The 17653-nt window shown below is 43.5% G+C and overlaps 1 protein-coding gene across 4 annotated transcripts in view; it reads left to right on the top strand.

The window, feature by feature from the left end:
• klhl29 (kelch like family member 29) overlaps positions 1–17653 on the top strand; it is a 256161-nt gene that overhangs the window by 76538 nt on the left and 161970 nt on the right. For all 4 annotated transcript variants that reach the window (XM_080882500.1, XM_080882501.1, XM_080882503.1 and 1 more), the window contains one exon: positions 10539–10850. In XM_080882500.1, coding sequence (XP_080738626.1) covers positions 10578–10850 — 273 coding nt within the window. In that variant the 5' untranslated portion in view covers positions 10539–10577. The remainder of the gene's footprint in view (positions 1–10538; positions 10851–17653) is intronic.

The following is a 17653-nucleotide window of genomic DNA, read 5'->3' as shown; positions in this document are numbered from 1 at the left end:
TCTTTCTTCTGCGAGCAAATGCCCCCTCCTCAGAGTGCGCCCAAATGCCTGTTGGTGGAGCTGCAGAAGCTGCTGATAGTCGCATACTCAGTCGGATGGTGGACATGTACATGCTCATGCAAGTTAGCTGTGTTTAACTACTTTGCTTGCAGTATATGTCTGCACAAGCGGCACACCGCCTTGGTTACATCCTCAGGTTTACCAGTTTCATCTGGTTTAAAGCCAGAAAGATCACAAATTGGTGACTTTTTTTAGTGCTGCCAGCTTTAACGTGCCGTCATCACGACTAACGCGATTAATAATGAACCCATCTGGAGTCAAAATCCCTAAAATGTTAATGCGTTAATGCTGATAGCCTTAATTTTTGGGGGAAAGTTCGTCCATGTTTGGACTTCTTCTGTGTTGTAAACACGCAAATCAGTCCGTGCATGATTACATTGCTCCGCCCATCAAAAAGTCTGCGCATGGGTGAATATATCTCCCATCATTGATTATTGGACTGACGATTGTCGGTTGGAAAATTTTTACATATCGCCCAACCCTGTTAGACACACATATTGGATCCCGACTGTCCATGAATGGTGTTCTGAATCAGTGATATATATATATATATATATATATATATATATATATATATGTGGAGCCTCAGTGTCTGCTTCTCCACTTCTGAACAGTACACCACGTTCTCACCAGGGAGCTGGATGGTACAACCACATTGTTAATGTCATCTAGGGTGGAAAGCAAGCCAGCATAACAGCAGAGCATCAATCAGCCAAAGAACCTGGGCTCGAATTCCTGGAAATCACCAAAAAGAGAAAAAACAAAATGACTACAGTTCAGCAGGGACGGGTCCAAGTAAGGACGGAATTCAGTGTTCGGTGTAATTTGGGAAGTTGTAGAACAGTATGTCACGTTCAGTGGCTCATGGACAGCATTTGTTGGAGGCAGTGTTAGTTATTCATTTTCCTCTTTCCGCAGACAGTCTGTGGATTCAACCCAGTGGGTTTCCCTGTCATAAACAAGCTTTCTTTACCACTGTCCGTGCCATCAGGGACTAAAGTTTTAAGAAGGAAAATGGTGGCTGTGTAAGATGTCATTTCCTGCTCGTTGCCTCTAGAAAAGAGGCTTAACGAGAACAATTTAACGAAGGCTTTTTAATAAATTTCCTCTAAGGAAAAGTACGTTCTGGTGGCATTTGTTGGATTATTTACAGTAACGTGTAGTAACTGACATGCACAGCGACAGTATTAATCTTTTTATTTCTTTATGATTTGCTCTTCAGCGTCTAGATGCTCTGCGTTTACGGGATCAACCACCTGGAGGGGGTCACTGGAACACAACTTGCTCAAGGAAACGCCGCTTGTGCACGAGGAGGATCAAAGCCGAGGCCCTCCACTCTGAGGATGACCTCGGTTACCGCTTAGCCACGCAAAAGTCAATAACGCGCGCTCGTGTAAGCGATGGGAAGAGCGAAATATGGAGCCATTGATGCTTCACGGCGGGGTCAAGATAGTATCCAGCCCCGAAGCATCTGTATGGTAATGGTGGGAAGAGTAAAATCGAAAACGCGAGGCGTCGCCATGGCGACAGAGGTGATGTCATGATCCCAGCTGCCGGCGAACTCTCTGTAGCTGAGGGTGCAGCCGCATATCCGCGGGGCCAGTCGGCTTACAAACTACTCCATTGTAAATCATTGTCACAGGAGCCACTCCTCTCGCTCTCCTCCACATTGTCTCCTATCTCTTGCTCTCGTTTAATTCTCTTGGCCTCTTTTTTCACTCTCTTATTGCTGGCCTGTCTCTCTTATTGATGTCTATATCTCTTGATCTCCCCTCCTTGGCCGTGCACTCTAAGCTGGTGGTGTTGAAAGAGATGGATGCTCACTGCCCTCAGTAATCTCCGCAGCAGCCATTTAGATAATTAAGTCACTGTTCCTTCACTTGGCTCTCCATGTCCCGCTTCCAAAGCTGACCTACACACTCGCACACACAGACACACAACATCACACGCATGTTACAGTAGCTCCAGTAATGCCGCAGCCTAAAGACCCGCGCGTGTGTTTATGTGTGTAAATGCGCGCGTAGCCGTGTGCGGCGTCAGCCGGGAGAGCTGTTTGTTTTGATGGCGTTGTTGGTTTTTGTTTAGAGAACAGAGAAACACGCGAAAAGGATGCGACGGGGAGAGAGAACAGGCGACAGCTGCCACGGGCCACAGAGGATACACCCGGAACGCGCACACAAATACAAACACAGCGCGTGATTGGCGTCTGGAAATTCACCGCTCACGCACCAAGTAGAAAAAACAAAACCGAAAAAACAGCACGTAGGAAGGAAGCGTGCACGCTTGCCTCGGGGTTTTTCTCCAGCTCCGTGTCTTGCTGTTGTGATAATGTGGCGTTTTGTTGAAAGTCGGTGTTTTAATTAACTGAGCGCCGGCGCGCAGTGGTGGAGGTAGCAGCTTTCTCTCTGTTTGGGCTAATCATCACGCCCGGGCCGCCGACAGTCATACACCGTCGGGGTGTTTCTAACTCAAGTCGGCTGCACTATTTCCGCGGTCGTGCACGCTTTCGGACAGAAGAGCGACTCTCGTGCTGTTTTCATCATGCACAAGCAAAAAACACACCCCCTGTACTCAGACCTCAGCAAACAAGCAGCTTAGAAAACCTTGCATCACACAAAACACACACATGCATTGCACACGCACTCATGCAGCTCCCCCTCTATTTTTTTTTTCTTTCCACGTCGCTAGAAACTTTTACTTATTAATGCTCTGCTAAAAGAATTGTGCTGATGCACACGGAGAGGGTAATTTGCTGTCAGTGGTGTCGGCATATGCAATATTTCTTAATCTCAAGAAAAAATAACCCTTGGCCCCCACTTCCTTTTTATTTCTCTTCCTTTTTATTTCTCTTCAGGTGCCTAATGCACCTGATCCCAATTTTTTTTTATCCGCCTTGAATGATTTGGCCTTTGCTTGCATGCTTTATCAAACAGGAGATAATCAGAAAGTGTCTGTCTCAGACAAAATGAGGCAGTGTGTGCATGTCACCCACCAGTATTTCATCCATCAAGGTGTCAGATTAATATACAAAGTGCCATCTCTCACTATCGTCTCTGAACCTGCGTGGAAATCCTAATAGGCAGATGAGATAAGGAAATGTGAGGTGCTGGATTCAGATTAGTTCCCGGTCTTGCTCGGAGTGACTGGTGATTACCTCGTGGTTTGGGTTTATTTTCCTGCCAAAGACTGTAGCGGCAGCTGTTTAAGTAACACCCGGCCTATATGCCTCTAATTTGCTCAAACCGAAGCTATTTTTGGTTTCTATGATGCTTAAGCTGGTGGGTTCTGTTATGAGAAGCCCTGCAATTTTTTTTTTCTTTTTTATGATGTGCTGCTGCCTGTGTGGTGTCTCTGGATTCCACTCAGACCACTAATGAGGTGTGCGAACAGTAGCAAAGTACTAATTCCCCTCAAACCACTGGGATTAATTCAACCTACTAATGCTAAGAATCAATCCCAACAATAGGCTTGTAGGTTTCCACTGTAGCTACATTTGTCTTTTCCTCTCATTTCTAAAGATGGCCCTTTCCTCACCTCTCTCTACATCCCCCCATAACTCACCTCCACACTTACAATGTTCAAGCACATGAAATACACACTCAACCTAATTGTTCCTTTCCTGTGTTTGCCTTTCCTCTGGGTTCTGCTCTGTTGTTCCAGCGGGTTTTTTTTCCACCTCTTCTCCTGGAACATCAATTAGATTTTCTCCTGTTCGCGTCCTTAAGAAGGAAAGCTAAAAATACCCAGGAAGCCCTCTTTCTTTCCCGGCAATTCAGTTTGCTTCATCAAGGTGGGAAAAAAGACAAAAAAATGCTGGAAAGAAAAATTCTCTCCCACCAAGAACGTATTAACTCTCTCCCATCCAATTTAGGTTCTAGCACATTGCCTAATTAATAAGGCTTGTGCGGGAATGCTTTTATAGGCAGGTGTGTGTGTAATGGCAGCGAAACATCCAATTTAAGACAGCGCTGTATCTTCATCATCAGGCGTGACTCATCATCTGGGACGGACTCTAGCTGTGAAGGAGAATTTTAAAGGCCCGAGACTCTGGCTCACTGCGCTTCGGGCTATTCCTGTACCAACAGTCTCTCCCATTATTTAAATATCAGGGCGAATACCTCCGTCGTCCTGGAGGGACTGTCAGCACATTTCTGATTGCTGTGTATGCGGCGTGTGTGTGCACCTGCGGTAGTTACTCTATACTCGGTGCATGTCTCCCACAGGGCCGCTCATTTACAACAATATCTTGTCCTCATAAAGTTACAGCATGCCATCTATCCCCAGCCCTCGTTTGTACCATCCAGCCTCGCTGATGGACGGGCCGATCATTAGCGCAGCCTCGTGAGTCTAGCACGTGGCTGTTTGTGCGCGAACACGGTGAAAGCTGGGCTGTCACTGGGTCAATAGAAATAAACACTACTACAGATTGGAAACGGAGCCCTCACTCTTGGGGAGTATCTGTAGCAGGAGGAACTGCTGGGTGGTATTAAACACAGGGCAGAATGTGCTAGCAAAGCAAACATCACACCCCAGAACAGACGTATGACACACCACCCGCCCCACTCCACCCTGATCTCCATCCTTAACACCCTTCTCTCTATTTCAGGCTGCGTGTCGCGCTCGCACACACTCACAAGCGCACGCGCGCTTTACTGCTGTTATATCTCGTTTGCTCTCTCTCTCGCACACTGTCTGGCTGTCTCTCCGTCGTCGCTGCGTTCTGTCCATCTGTTACGCTGCCTCTTTTCTCACGTCTATCTGTGGCTCCCCGCTCATTCCCACATGGCTTTGTTAACGCGGTTCTGTCACGCGCACCCCAACATGCTGTGTGCCGCCTCGGAGTGACAGATGCTGCTCTAAAGGGTGTGTGTCTCACATTCCCAACCTGCCAGACAACTTTTTTTTTTTTTTTTTTGTTTCCCCCCCCAAACCGTTGCTGCTTAAGAATCTAAAGTTGTCGTAAACTCCTCGTTTCGCAGGGGAATCTAATCTGATCTCTGTATCTGTACATGTGGAGCTGGCTGAAATTTGGGTTCTGATTCATCAATATTTCTTGATGAGTCAGTCAGCTCATTAGGCTCGATTCCTGACATAGTAATTGTGTTACTTTCTCGAGTCCCTTTGCTCTCGCTGGAAACCAAAGCATTTTTGTTGCTATTTGGGCTTCCAGACGATTAGTAATTGTACTAATTTTTGTTTTTTTCTCATCTTACAGAAGAGATCATGAGCTGTTTTTAGTCAGAAAACAGCATTTGGCGTGGGAAACTGATACCCTCAGGTTAGATTATTAACATGCTGGCAGGATTGCAGGAGCTGAAGAGCCTCATTAATTGCTGTAGGGTATGACTGAAGTGCTGTCATTATATCTTATGAACTTTAAAAAATAAAAGCCCTTAGATTGACTTTAAACACGTGAGCCTCACAGCGAAGGTTATCAGCCCTCCTCTTGAATCGGCGTCACCTCGTCCAGAGTTTGACAGTGACTTCATTGGATGTGAAAGAAAATGGGCAAATCTTCATTGGCACCATCTCCCCAGAGCGGAGCGGTGCAGAGCCGAGTGTCATTGGAGATGTGATGCATTCAAGTGTTTATCTGGTCTGGCAGAGTCCACAGGTGTGTTGGGTGTTGGTTTCCACGAGGACCTCTGAGAGCGACATTTCCTTTATCGCCTTCTCGTACTTAACCTAAAAAAAAAAAGGACAAAACACACACAGAGCACGCACTCTCTCAACGTGGGCTCGCACGCACATGCAGACTTTCAAGCAGTGGCAGAAACGTAGCCGTGGAGGGAATTTAAGTCTCTGTAATTAGTAGCTTAAATCCTTCTGTTCACCGAGGACCATAAATGTAGTGGGATTTGTCTCGGTGACACTCGTTCTGCGGGGATCTGTTGCCAGCCTCCAGTTCCACAGTACATACTGACATGCATAGTGCCAGGATGACAGGAATTCACTTAGAGGATTGTGCAGATATTGAAATGTAGAGCCAAGAATCTGAAAATGCCACTTGGGTGAGTGATAGAATGGGAAGCATGGTAATGTGAGAGTCTCCTCTAGAAAACAACAGAAGCGTTTGTCGTGTGTATGAGGCGCTCGATGATGCTAAGCTGGATGTTTGCGTTCGCTATCTAAAGTAAGAAAGGAAATGTGGAGCACGCAGACCTCTGATTAGGAGCCGTGATGTTATATGAGACATGAGAAAATAGCAGCTTTGCATACTGTTTATACAAAACGGAGCTAACCCTTTAATTGTTCTGCACTTGTTCTGTTGTGCAGAAGCCCCCTCATGAGCAATGCTGTCAGTCATGAAGAACTGCATTTGTTTCATAGTGACTAATTCTTTTCTGTATCTCGAGTTCTACATTTAACCTTTTCTAATTAATCAGCTCGCAGGCGCTGTTGCTTCATTGTGTTTTTCATTCTCTTGTGCCTTTACACAGACATATTAGCGAGTATTTTCAGTCATTTTAACATCAAAATGCACATGCAAAAAATCACATTAGTACAGCTGTTTATAACATGGTTTTAAATTTGTTTGAATTGTATTTATATCAAAACATTAATTATAACACTGCCTGGGATTGGACTGCAAGGACCGCTGACTGCCGCTTCTACAATGCACCAAACCTTACAGCCCCTCTTGTAGCTGTTTCAGGCTAGCTCCAACCAGGCCCCTGCCCCAGGGCCCGTCAGCCCTGCCCTGGGTACGGTTGTGTCTCTTGAGTTTTTATTTCCTCATAAGGGTTTTCTGTGTAGAGCTACTCTATATCAAAAGGAGCCAATTTAGGTGGTTTGGGCATCTGACTAGCATGGTGGGCATGTTCCCAGGGCAGATCCAGGACAAACTGGAAAGATTACATCTCTGGCCTGGGAATGTCTCTGGAAGAGAGGAAGGAGGTGGTCGGGGTTGGCAAGTTCTGGCCGTCTGTGGTTAGACTGCTGCCTCCACAACAGATCCAGTAAGCAACAGAGGACGGATGGATACTTGAATTAGTACAAATGTTCTTACAGAAGTTATTTTGACTTTGTCATCAATTTGTTTTCACCTTATTTAAAATACGGAATTCAGTGGATAACCTTACATTCTCATCACGTTACTCATTTTTACCCATTTTTTTATTTGACATTCATATGATTTGAAAGCTGTGAAATACTTGAGCTATTTTATGTGTTTAAAACCTTAACCCTTCACCCTGAAGTGCATGTCTTGTTTCCTCAGCCTTGGCTACAAATAACTCAGAAGTGCCAGATCAAAATATTCCATCAGACAAACTATTTTTTGCATTTCTCTTAACAGGACTAATTTTGAAAAACAACATTTTTTTTTATTGAAATGGGCACTGGATAATCCCCACAGCGCTCCAGAAGGTATTTGAATAACTTTGTTCATGTTTTGAATTTTAGCCGTTAGCGAGAAATAGAAGACGGCAAAGGAGGCGACTTTGCTTGTTTCATTCCTCTATCCTGTGCTGTGTGGTGCTACCCTAGTGAGGTTTGTTCCACAGAGCTTGCTAGTGTGAGCACATGCAAACTTGCTCAATGCCTTTTCTTTAATCAAATGGATTGATTTGTTCTCAAGTGCACCGATGTCCTAAGAGGTTTACCGGGAGACAAAACACACTCTGTTTTCCAGTGAATCACCATCTAGACTAGATAGCACACTGGATGCACAATAGCATGTCTTCACTTCACATCTGAAACGCGCTGAAATTGTGAAAGCAAATGCACTCTTGCCCTCAATTCTGACTTTTGTGGAGATAATGTCCCTTTTTTTCTGCTTTTTCTTCCACTCCACTTCCACTCATGTGGAGGAATTTTTCTAACTGCCCTCTTATTTCTTTGCTGAGGTGTGGAGCTCGGGAGATAAGAGAATATTACCTGGCTCTAACTCTGCCATTGTTCCACTGGCCTAGAATCTTGTTAGTCTCTCTGTACATATTTTTAGAGATAATTCGAGCTTATTCTATTGGAAAATTTGAGGTTATTAAAAGGGGTTACTATGGAGAAGGAGTAAGGTTATTGCAGAGAGAGTGAGAAGAGAGCGTGAGAGAGTTGTCCCGAAGCGTTCGGTTGCTCCGTCTGACTCTGTCGCCACGGATCAGCTTGCTGTGTTTGCACAGAGTAGACCTTGTATTAGAGAGGGGAATGAAATGAACTGAGGATTGAGAGAGGTGGGTGTATATATAACATAAGAAAATACAGACGATAAAAACACAAAGGAAGAAAGAGAATTGTAGTGGATAAATAAATGGATGGTCACAGCAGCTAAAGTTACAGTAGGGCAGGTGCTCCCACCGCAGGCTGCTTGGTGTATCGCTTCCATCAAAGCTTTGTAGAGAACCTTTCATTTGCAGCTTCCTCGTAGACTCTTATACTGCACGGCTGGGCTTAAACACATTCAGTTGTAGTATATGCTGCTTTTGTACACTAGCGCGCACACACAGAGATACTCACAGAGAAGCCGGCATTTCAAGGCGTTCCCTCCTCTGTGAGGCTAAGAAGCAGCATGACAGACCCCAGCGTGCAGAATACAGACTTATCATCCGCTGTCATTCTCTCCTTGCAGACCAGGGGATTTTGCATGGGGCTCGCTGAACCTGGTGTGAGCTTGTTATATATTTATTTCATCTGTTATCAAGGGCTTTGAGAAGCATAACGTGCCTTTGGTGAGGTTGAGTACAATGCACTAGAAACCCATCAGTGATGGATTTCACTGCTCAGATCCCGTACCACTTTGATTTATGACATAATAGAAGAGTGATACGCTGCTCCTGCTGCACAATAGCGCCGTGCTCCATTCTTATGTAATTCCAGCTTGCTGTCACCTCTTAGCCTATCGCAGCTAGGGATGGGTATTGTTTAGGTTTTTATCCGAGACCAGTACCAAACCGGTACTTTTGAAACTGTGCCGGTGCTTAAACGGTGCTCGAACTGGTGCTTAAAGAATGTAGAACACAAACTTTGTCCAAAAACCTCTTATGTTTAGCTGTTTTTTTGTAAAAAGATAACAATGTTAGCCTTTTCTGCAGCTATAGGGCATATATGGCATCACTCTTGGCTGGAAGCAGTGCTTAAACAATGGAAAAAACACAAACTTTGTCCAAAAACCTCTCATGTTTAGCTGTTTTCCACTTTTCCTTTGGTCATTTTAGCCTTTTTGGCCAGGGTGAAGGGAGTATCTGGCATCAAACAAGAAGACAGCCGCATGTAGCTACGACGGTGTTTGCTAGTTCACCTTACATGCATTAATTTAATAACGTGGTTAGCCTACTCAACGTAAATTACACACGAACAACATTAAGCGACTCACGCAGAGAAGAACGGCTGCTGCTGCCATCATCATCCGTCATCATTTCTGCTACATTGGCAGGGCTAGGGGTCAGGACTCTCCTCTTTGGGTTTTTGGGGGATGCTGCTAACTCCGGGTCTGATAACAGGCAACCCACGCACAGTAGATGTGCACGGTGTGAGGTCTCGCAGCAAGCTATCAAATACGGTGCATTTCTCGGCTTTTAAAGAAACGCTATGCGTCGTCAGGTGTTTCATCAGATTCGAGAAGTTACCTCCTTTGCACAGTATCAGCTTAAAGCACTTGTTGCAGGCTGCTGAGTTTGCATCTTTTGCTGTGGAGTACAGCCAGACTTTAGACCGCTTCGCTTTGGGCGTTTTTTTAATCTGTAGCTCTGCTCTAAAAGAACGTACGTGGGCCCGCTTACTATGCTCGCAAAGGTAAAATGATTGGCTGGAATCCAAAGTGTATGACATCTCAGGAAACAAAAAAGCACCGAAATGTGCGCTGCTTTTCGGTCTGGTTACTACCGTTTATGTCACCGGATACCGGCACCCATCCCTAATCGCAGCCTGCTGTGCTTGAAAAAGGGAGAACCCTCCAATGCACTTCAAGGGCAATCTGATTGAATTAACCAGCCATTAGATGTATGAGATGAGTTGTAATTGGGGTGTGGGGGTGACGCGGGTATTATCTATTTAGATGAATGAGTTTTGACCGTGTGGTCGTGTTACTGCTCACGCTGCCCTCAGGACAACTTGAACTGAGCGTGTACCTGCTTGCGTCTGGCTCAGCCATTTTGTTTGAACCTGTCGTCGCCGTGCCTAGACGCCTCGCATAACACATTTGGCTCCTTATGGTTTGGCACTGATGGTGTTTTTTATAGAGCTGCTCAGCGGCGCTCATTTCTCTCGCTCTTGTCGCAGCCCTCGTTAATGACTGGGAGAATAGGAATTAGAGGCAACAAATGAACCGCAGTGTATTCGCGTCAGTCAGGTGCGCTGGGAGCAGATGCTGTGAGCATTTACACCTTCATGTCAACATGTTTTCTCCTTAATTTACTGACTGACTGTTTCACTCTGTTCTTTGTTTTTTCCCAGAAACTTTTATTCTATTCGTGTCTGTATCGCTCGCTGCCGCTTGCACGTCGTGGTTGAAATGACCTTTACCCTCTTCCCGTTTCACACAGGCCTGCCCCTGTTGTTCCCTCTGAGAGGAAGAGGAAGTGATGTCACGCCACCACCATCGCTTTGAGAGGGACTACCGGGCACCCTGGGAGCGGAGAGACATCCGTCCTTCTGGCCTCCACAATGGAGGAGCCAATCATAGCTGTGCCTCTGCCGTTGTCAACGGCAACAACCGTCCGGGGCTCCTTCCCCTCCCAGTCATCCCCTCCCTTCTTCCAACTCCAGTTACAGTTGCCGTGACAACATCGAGCAGCGACTTAGTGGTCAAGCGAGGCATCTCGGCAGCAGGATCGGTGGCTCCGGCATCAGCCAAGGTAAGAGGCTCATCCAAATGGATGCTGGGACACCTGCTTCCCTCTGACTCCTCTTGGACAGCTCTCGATCTCTTTTACTGCTCTGTCAGGCTTTCTTTCCTCTCACTGTGTCAACTTTTCAATCTGTGATGACTCCCCAACTGGATGTAATATCTAACTTTTTCCATGCTTTTGAGACTCTTCTGCTTTCTTCTCTCGCTCTGTGTGTCTTCCAGTTCTTCCCTCCCACTTTTTTTCCCAAACATTTCTGCACTGGCACGCCTGTCTTCATGGTTCAACTGTCTCAGCTCCTCAAACCCCCTCTGTTGTTTCTCTCTGCAGCCTCTTTTGCTCTTTACCTTTATCCCTCACTCCAGTTTTGCTGCTCTCTCTGCACATTCTTGCCAAACCATTTTCCTTCCATCTTCATTTTCTCTCTCTGCCAAATTGCTGGCTTGTCCTGCTTTTGCCTCCTTTGTCATTTTTTTCTTACATTATTTAAATGATCTCTGACAGCTGACTCAGATGGGTTCTGCTTTCAGGTGATGATTTGTAGTGTGCTAGAAACAAGCAAACAAAGGGAGCCATATTATTATATACCATATCAGTATATATTGATCTTGTAGGTCATTGATTCCCCAGTGTCCCAGGCGATATTTCTGCATTAACCAGTGGGAAAGATTTAGCTTAGTTGTTACAAATAATAAATTAAGTGGACCCGAACAGGTTTGCATAGAAGCATTAACGGATAATTAAAATTAATGTACGAGCAGTACAAAGCAGCATAAGAATGCATAAATATATATTTTTTTAAGTTACTTTAATACATTGTATAGATAACCAAATTAATTTTCTTTGCAAAAATTATAACTGATAGTTCACACAGTAGTCAGCAAAATTAGTAAAAGGTAATTTTTTTGGCTTGCAGTTGAATTGCAAGGTACCATCATGGATTAACAATTAATATTGTTAGCCAAATATAATAGATACACACCTGTTATGGTAGTCAGGTAAAAATATGAACATAAAGTTGTGTTGAGTTTTTTTGAAGAATTTTCAAATCTCATGTTTTAGTACTGAAGAAGCCTCTCTGATCAGAGGTTACTATTTTTTACTAAAAAATAGTAACAAAGTAATATTTGTTACTAAATTTACTAAGATCACATCTTAGTAAATTTCCTAGTTAACAATATGTGTTAAAAGCTGAAATTGTTAGCTGTTACCTATCTAGCAGTTAATGCATATTGTGGATAGCAATTTAACAGCAGTTAACAATAGAAATTGTTAGCCAGCTAGCTAAACAGCTAATGTGGCTATAAAGCAAAGTTATGAATATAACACTGTAAATTATTTTGAAAAAGTATGACTAGCAATTATATTGCTAGATAACAGTATGGGTTAACAGATGAAATTGTTGTCTAACTCAGCGGTCCCCAACCCCCGGGCCTCGGACCGGTACCGGCCCGTGAGTCGTTTGGTACCGGGCCGCGAGAGTTGAGGCTCAGTGAAATGTATGGTTTTCAGGGTTTTTAATCGGTTTTCAGCGTTATTTTGTTATCGTTTTTATCGTTAACTTGGTTTTCCTGGGTCTTTTCACGTGTGTTATGAATAAATTTTCTTTTTTTCGGTACTGGTACTAGTTTTATTTTGTTGTATTTATCCGCGACACCTTAAAGGCCGGTCCATGAAAATATTGTCGGGCATAAACCGGTCCGTGGCGCAAAAAAGGTTGGGGACCGCTGGTCTAACTAACCAATTAATAAACAGTTGAAATGGTGTAGACAGGTGATGTAAAAGTGAGGCTAGCAGTTAAACTGTTTGCAAACAGTATGGAGCGGTTAGCGTGTATCAAAAAAGTAGCCTAGCATGCCAGAGTGTTAGCTAAATATTAGGGGTGCAACGATACTCGTATCGATATTGAACCGTTCGATACAGTGCTTTCAGTCCGGTACGCATATGTATTGAACAATACAAAATTTTTAATTTATTTTATCTTTTTTTTTTTTTTTATCAACTTTTCTTCTGACGATGCTGTCTGTGTTGAGAACTTAGTGGATCTGCGTTCGACTACTCCGCCTAGGCTGCACTGTCGAGCGCAGATCCACTGAGCGCAGCACAAGCTAGCAAGACAGAAGCTAAGCTCGTTGCAACATGGCAAATTGAACCTCCCCCACCCTCATTCAGATCTGGCCTTTGGAACTATTTTGGTCTTCATGTGAAGCATGACCCTGAAGGTAAGCGCGTCATGGACAAAAGTAAAACAGTATGTCAGATGTGCCACACAATGCTCAATTACATGGGTGGGAACTACTGCCAGTTTGCTCGTTAACGTGTTGACGCCGTCCAGCCCCACGCACGGGCGATCCGTGGTAGCTCGTTAACGGAGATTTGCCGTGTTGTGGCAATAACCTCATTTCAGATTAACGCTGACAGCACTAGTGGGAACACAATGAATATGACTGCACGTTTACGCCGACACCATCCTAGTGCAAAGACAAGTGGAAGCAGACAAAAACAACAAGCATGCATGCTACAAACTTTACCCGAGTCATTTAGACAGCCGTCAGCACAGGATTCTCCTTATGTGGACCTGATATGTTTAATATGCTGCTGAGAATATAGCCCAGAAGAAGTGTATAGTATAGCTTTTATTTTGGAAAGAGACATTTCTCTGTAATAAACTCTGTTTTCCAAATGAGTGATTTCTCGATCAGATAGATTAATTTTTTTCTTACTCTGTTTCAGCAACATTAAATTTAAAAACTACTTTTGAGTTAAAATATATATTTATAATTTTAATAAATGACAAATTAAAAAAGCATGAACATTTTTTTGTATCGAAAAAATATTGAACCGTGACACCAAAGTGTCGAACCGAACCGTGAATTTTGTGTATCATTGCACCCCTACTAAATATATTAAGTAAATTGGCCAATAAGCATAATAAAATAAGTGGATCTTAAGGGAAGTAAGTTAAAAATATCCAGCTAATAGTTAATTAAAAATTGTGGAGAAATATTTAGCTGAAATGAAATTCATTAGAACCAGTGTTGAAGACAAAGGAGTTCAAGTGTAACAAGGCTGTTGAGGTAGATCAGAAGCAAAAGATGGTGAACTGCCGTCAAAGATTAAAAGCAATCTCTTCTCGCTCCATTGTGACCATGATATTTAATCCAAACTGTATTATAAAGCTATTTTTTTAAGGCCTCAAGTGACTTAGGTGCATTCATTCCTGATTTGATTATACGTTGTATTTGTGTTTAGAAAATAACTGCAGCTTGAAAGTGTCTTGAGTGGTATAGTCAAGAGCTGTAGTTTGTGTTTTCCACCCCTTCGTCTTGGGATTTGCTAGCAAGCTGGCTGTCAGCAACGTGTGATGAGAGAGGCCTTTACCAAAAAGGAGTTAGACATTTTAGCCTCTCCCCAGCCTCCGCTTCCATGGATACCATTCATCTTCTCTCTACATTCCTCCTCACTGTCAGATCATTTTCTTTAACTTGGACTTCTTGGTCTCTTGCTCTTGGTGGAATCTGCTCTGTAAGAGCAGAGGTAAGCAATGCTCTGGTAATTTAGCCCACAAGTGCACATCATTAGATTCCCCACTGAATACACTGACCACAGACGCAGTGAATCTGCTTTGGCACCGCATCGGCCCTTCCTTTTGTGCAGCTGAATAATTACATACATTCAGACAAAGTCTCGCCAACTCCCACCGTGGCCGTTGTCATCATTCAATGGCTGCCATAGCAATTAACTACTTTGCATTGCATCTGAGTGCACACTTGTTTAAACATACAGCGTATGGGGGAGTGCGTGCACGAGTGCGAGCGTGTGCGCGCACAGCAACAACTGTGTGGTTATTTCCCAAGATGCCAATTTTATTCAGGGATTTACTTTGCTTTGGTTTGCTCCTGACAGTCCTTTGTAATGTAGGCAGTAGAGACCAGCACAGTTTAGAAAAGCAAATACATAGTCTGGGTTCTGCTTTAATAGTGGCCTACAAAAGATACCAGAAGCCTTAAGAACTGGCCAACACTGTGGGAGCCTGTCTCTCTATCTTCTTCCTGGCTGCATACTGTCCTCACTTGATCTCTGTCATCTTTGATCAAAGCTGTTGGCGGTCACAAAGAGTCTGATGGACGGCTGTAGCTCGCTCTCCACGGGACCCGTGTCCCTGCTCTGTCCACATATACACTAAAAAGCTAGTGGACTATATTGATTTCCACTGGTCCGATGTACATGTGCGCGTGTATATGTGCAGGTGTACATATGCGTGTAGGGTAAATGCTGACATTCGAAAAGGGCCATCTGGCTGCATTGTCCATGTAAAGCTAACCACATGGAACGATGAACCGTTGCTAATCTAGACCTATGCTCTGTTATCCCTTTAATTATTTTTTTTAACTTAATTTAACGTGCATTTTGTGCTGCTGTCACAGATGTTGAATTGGATGTAATTATCAAACAGAGCCATTGTGTCTCCGGCTGATGAACAGTATCGTGAATGTCAGGGAAAAGCTCAGTTTCACTCAGCATGCTAGTCGTTTTTCCAAAGCATTTTTTCCTTAGAATATCAAGGCCAAATTCCATAAAACTTGGTGGAGAGGTGGAGCACGGGTAAAGGAAGTACTCGTCAGATTTTGGTGCGAATTCTGAACGCTTGCCTTAAACTAGCAAAAAGGTGCAATGGCCTTGGTGGAGGTTGTGCTCCGACTTTGTGTTATTTACTCATCATTTAAAAAACAGCACCTTTTCTGGCATATCTGTGGACGGGTATATGTGTGCCACCAGTACAACCAATGTTTTCTTAAAGCCAACTGCATATTAAAAGAGGGACATCTAATATTTGGTTACATGGGGATCAAAGGAGTATGTGTACATGTCCTAAATCATTTAGTGTGTGATGCTCAGTTCTGGATGAGACTTCCTTGCTTCACTATTCTGTTTAATTGAACGTAATTGCATCGAAGTTGCGGAGCGCTTGAAGTTCCAACCAGAACATATTAGCTGGACAAGCTGTCTGAGCTAAACATTTGCATAAGGGACATCCTTAAAAGGCACATGCTGTGCCGTTTTATTAATCTCATCTTTTACATTGCGTTAAGTCACACGCTTAACGGAAATACTATCGTCCAGCTGCTTTTGCCTGGGGACAATTAAGCAATGCTTATGCAAACAGCATAGTCGCACGTCCTCACTATTGACATAAAAAGAGAGAGGTGACATTACTTTGCACAGTTTATAAAGCTGAAGACGCATCGCTGGCTTCAATAATGAGTTAAAAAGAGTTTCACACTTCTTCTGTGTGATCCACATAAGGGGTGTGCTTTTAAAAATGTGTAGATGGATGGATTTGTATATGTGTTAATGCTTTAATGCTGCGGCTAAACGTTTGCACTTTCATGTTACAACCTGTTATTAAGGTTAGCGAGGATTTTATAGACTTTATATGTGCACTAAAGCTGGAATTTTTTATCTCCTAACACATTACTCAGAAATTATCTTCCCACAGATAGGCTGCTGAAACATATGGATTTTGCTGCATGGACTAATCCCTTACTGTGAAATTTTTAATCCGTCCTTCCCTGATATTTAACAGTAGTGGTAGCTGGAATTTCTTCACCAGCCCTCGTATAACCCAAATGCAGCAGACACAACTAGTACAGCAAGAGCATGGTGATAAACTGAACGATTCACTGGCAGAGCACCGATGATGTTGGATAAGATGGACAAGATGACCGCTGTTTTGCAGCCTGTCTGGGGTCCACTTTTATAAATTTTAAATGTGTCCAAAATCAGAAAAAAATCCAAGAGTCTCACATCAGTACAGCCTTTATATCGATCAAGGGACCGCCAAAAATACATCATTATCATTTGCTTGAAGGTTTATGTTGATGGACGGCATCACTGGCATTTTGATTTCGCTCTGTTTACATCTCATTCGTTTCTCTGTTGAAAATGTTTCTTGATGAGATTTTGGTTTCTGATCTTTCGAGCAGTCTCGAACCGTGATTGCTATTTGTTTAGCCTGTAGCCATCTCATTAGTTTAATGTTGTTGCACTCAGTAGGTAAGTAATCTTGTGTTATTCTGGTCAGATAGCTAGGAAGGTGCAAAACGCAGAGAGTCTCTAGCTAAAGTCCAATATGAATTATTTAAAGACAATCTGTGGAGGTTATGCTTTGTATTTTGTAGCGTCTCAAAAAAAAGTGTAAAAAAATCTGGGTAGCAGCGATTTGCAGTAAATAGAAGACGTATAGTTTGTTATCAGCCAACAGTTTGATCTTGAACTTGATATTTGCATTAAAAGTGTTGCTTCAGCAATGATTTGATCCAAGATAAGCATCTCAAAGGGGGGGAAAAAAAACCCCAAAAAACAAAAGCAAAACGAAAAACCCTCGAAGCGCTGACAGCAACAATCAATAGAGCTTCTCTTAAAACAAAATTACACATTGTATCTCACTGGTCATTGATTTCAGCCAGGTCAGGTAGCCAGTGGATTGAAGCAGACCCCATACTGTGACCAACACAACACTGAACCGCGGGTGTCATGGCCTCACTCTGACACAATCAAAAAGAAGAAGAAAAGAAAGAACGCTTGCAAAAAGCACGTTTCTTCAGAGAGTCTTTTCTATTTCTGCATCCCCCCAGCTAATATAGTGATAGATGTTCTGGTCAGCGCTGAGGCGTTAAAAAAACTACCAGTATGACACGACCGGGGCATCACCTTTGTAGTGCATTAGCAGCGGCTTAGCTTAGCTTTTATTCTTATTATCTCGCAGAGCCTTAATATCTGCGTAAAGAAACACTCCATGTGAATGTCAC

The sequence above is a fragment of the Rhamphochromis sp. 'chilingali' genome, assembly GCF_963969265.1.
Source record: "Rhamphochromis sp. 'chilingali' genome assembly, chromosome: 5".
Taxonomy (NCBI): domain Eukaryota; kingdom Metazoa; phylum Chordata; class Actinopteri; order Cichliformes; family Cichlidae; genus Rhamphochromis; species Rhamphochromis sp. 'chilingali'.
This window is presented reverse-complemented; position numbering and strand designations above follow the sequence as displayed.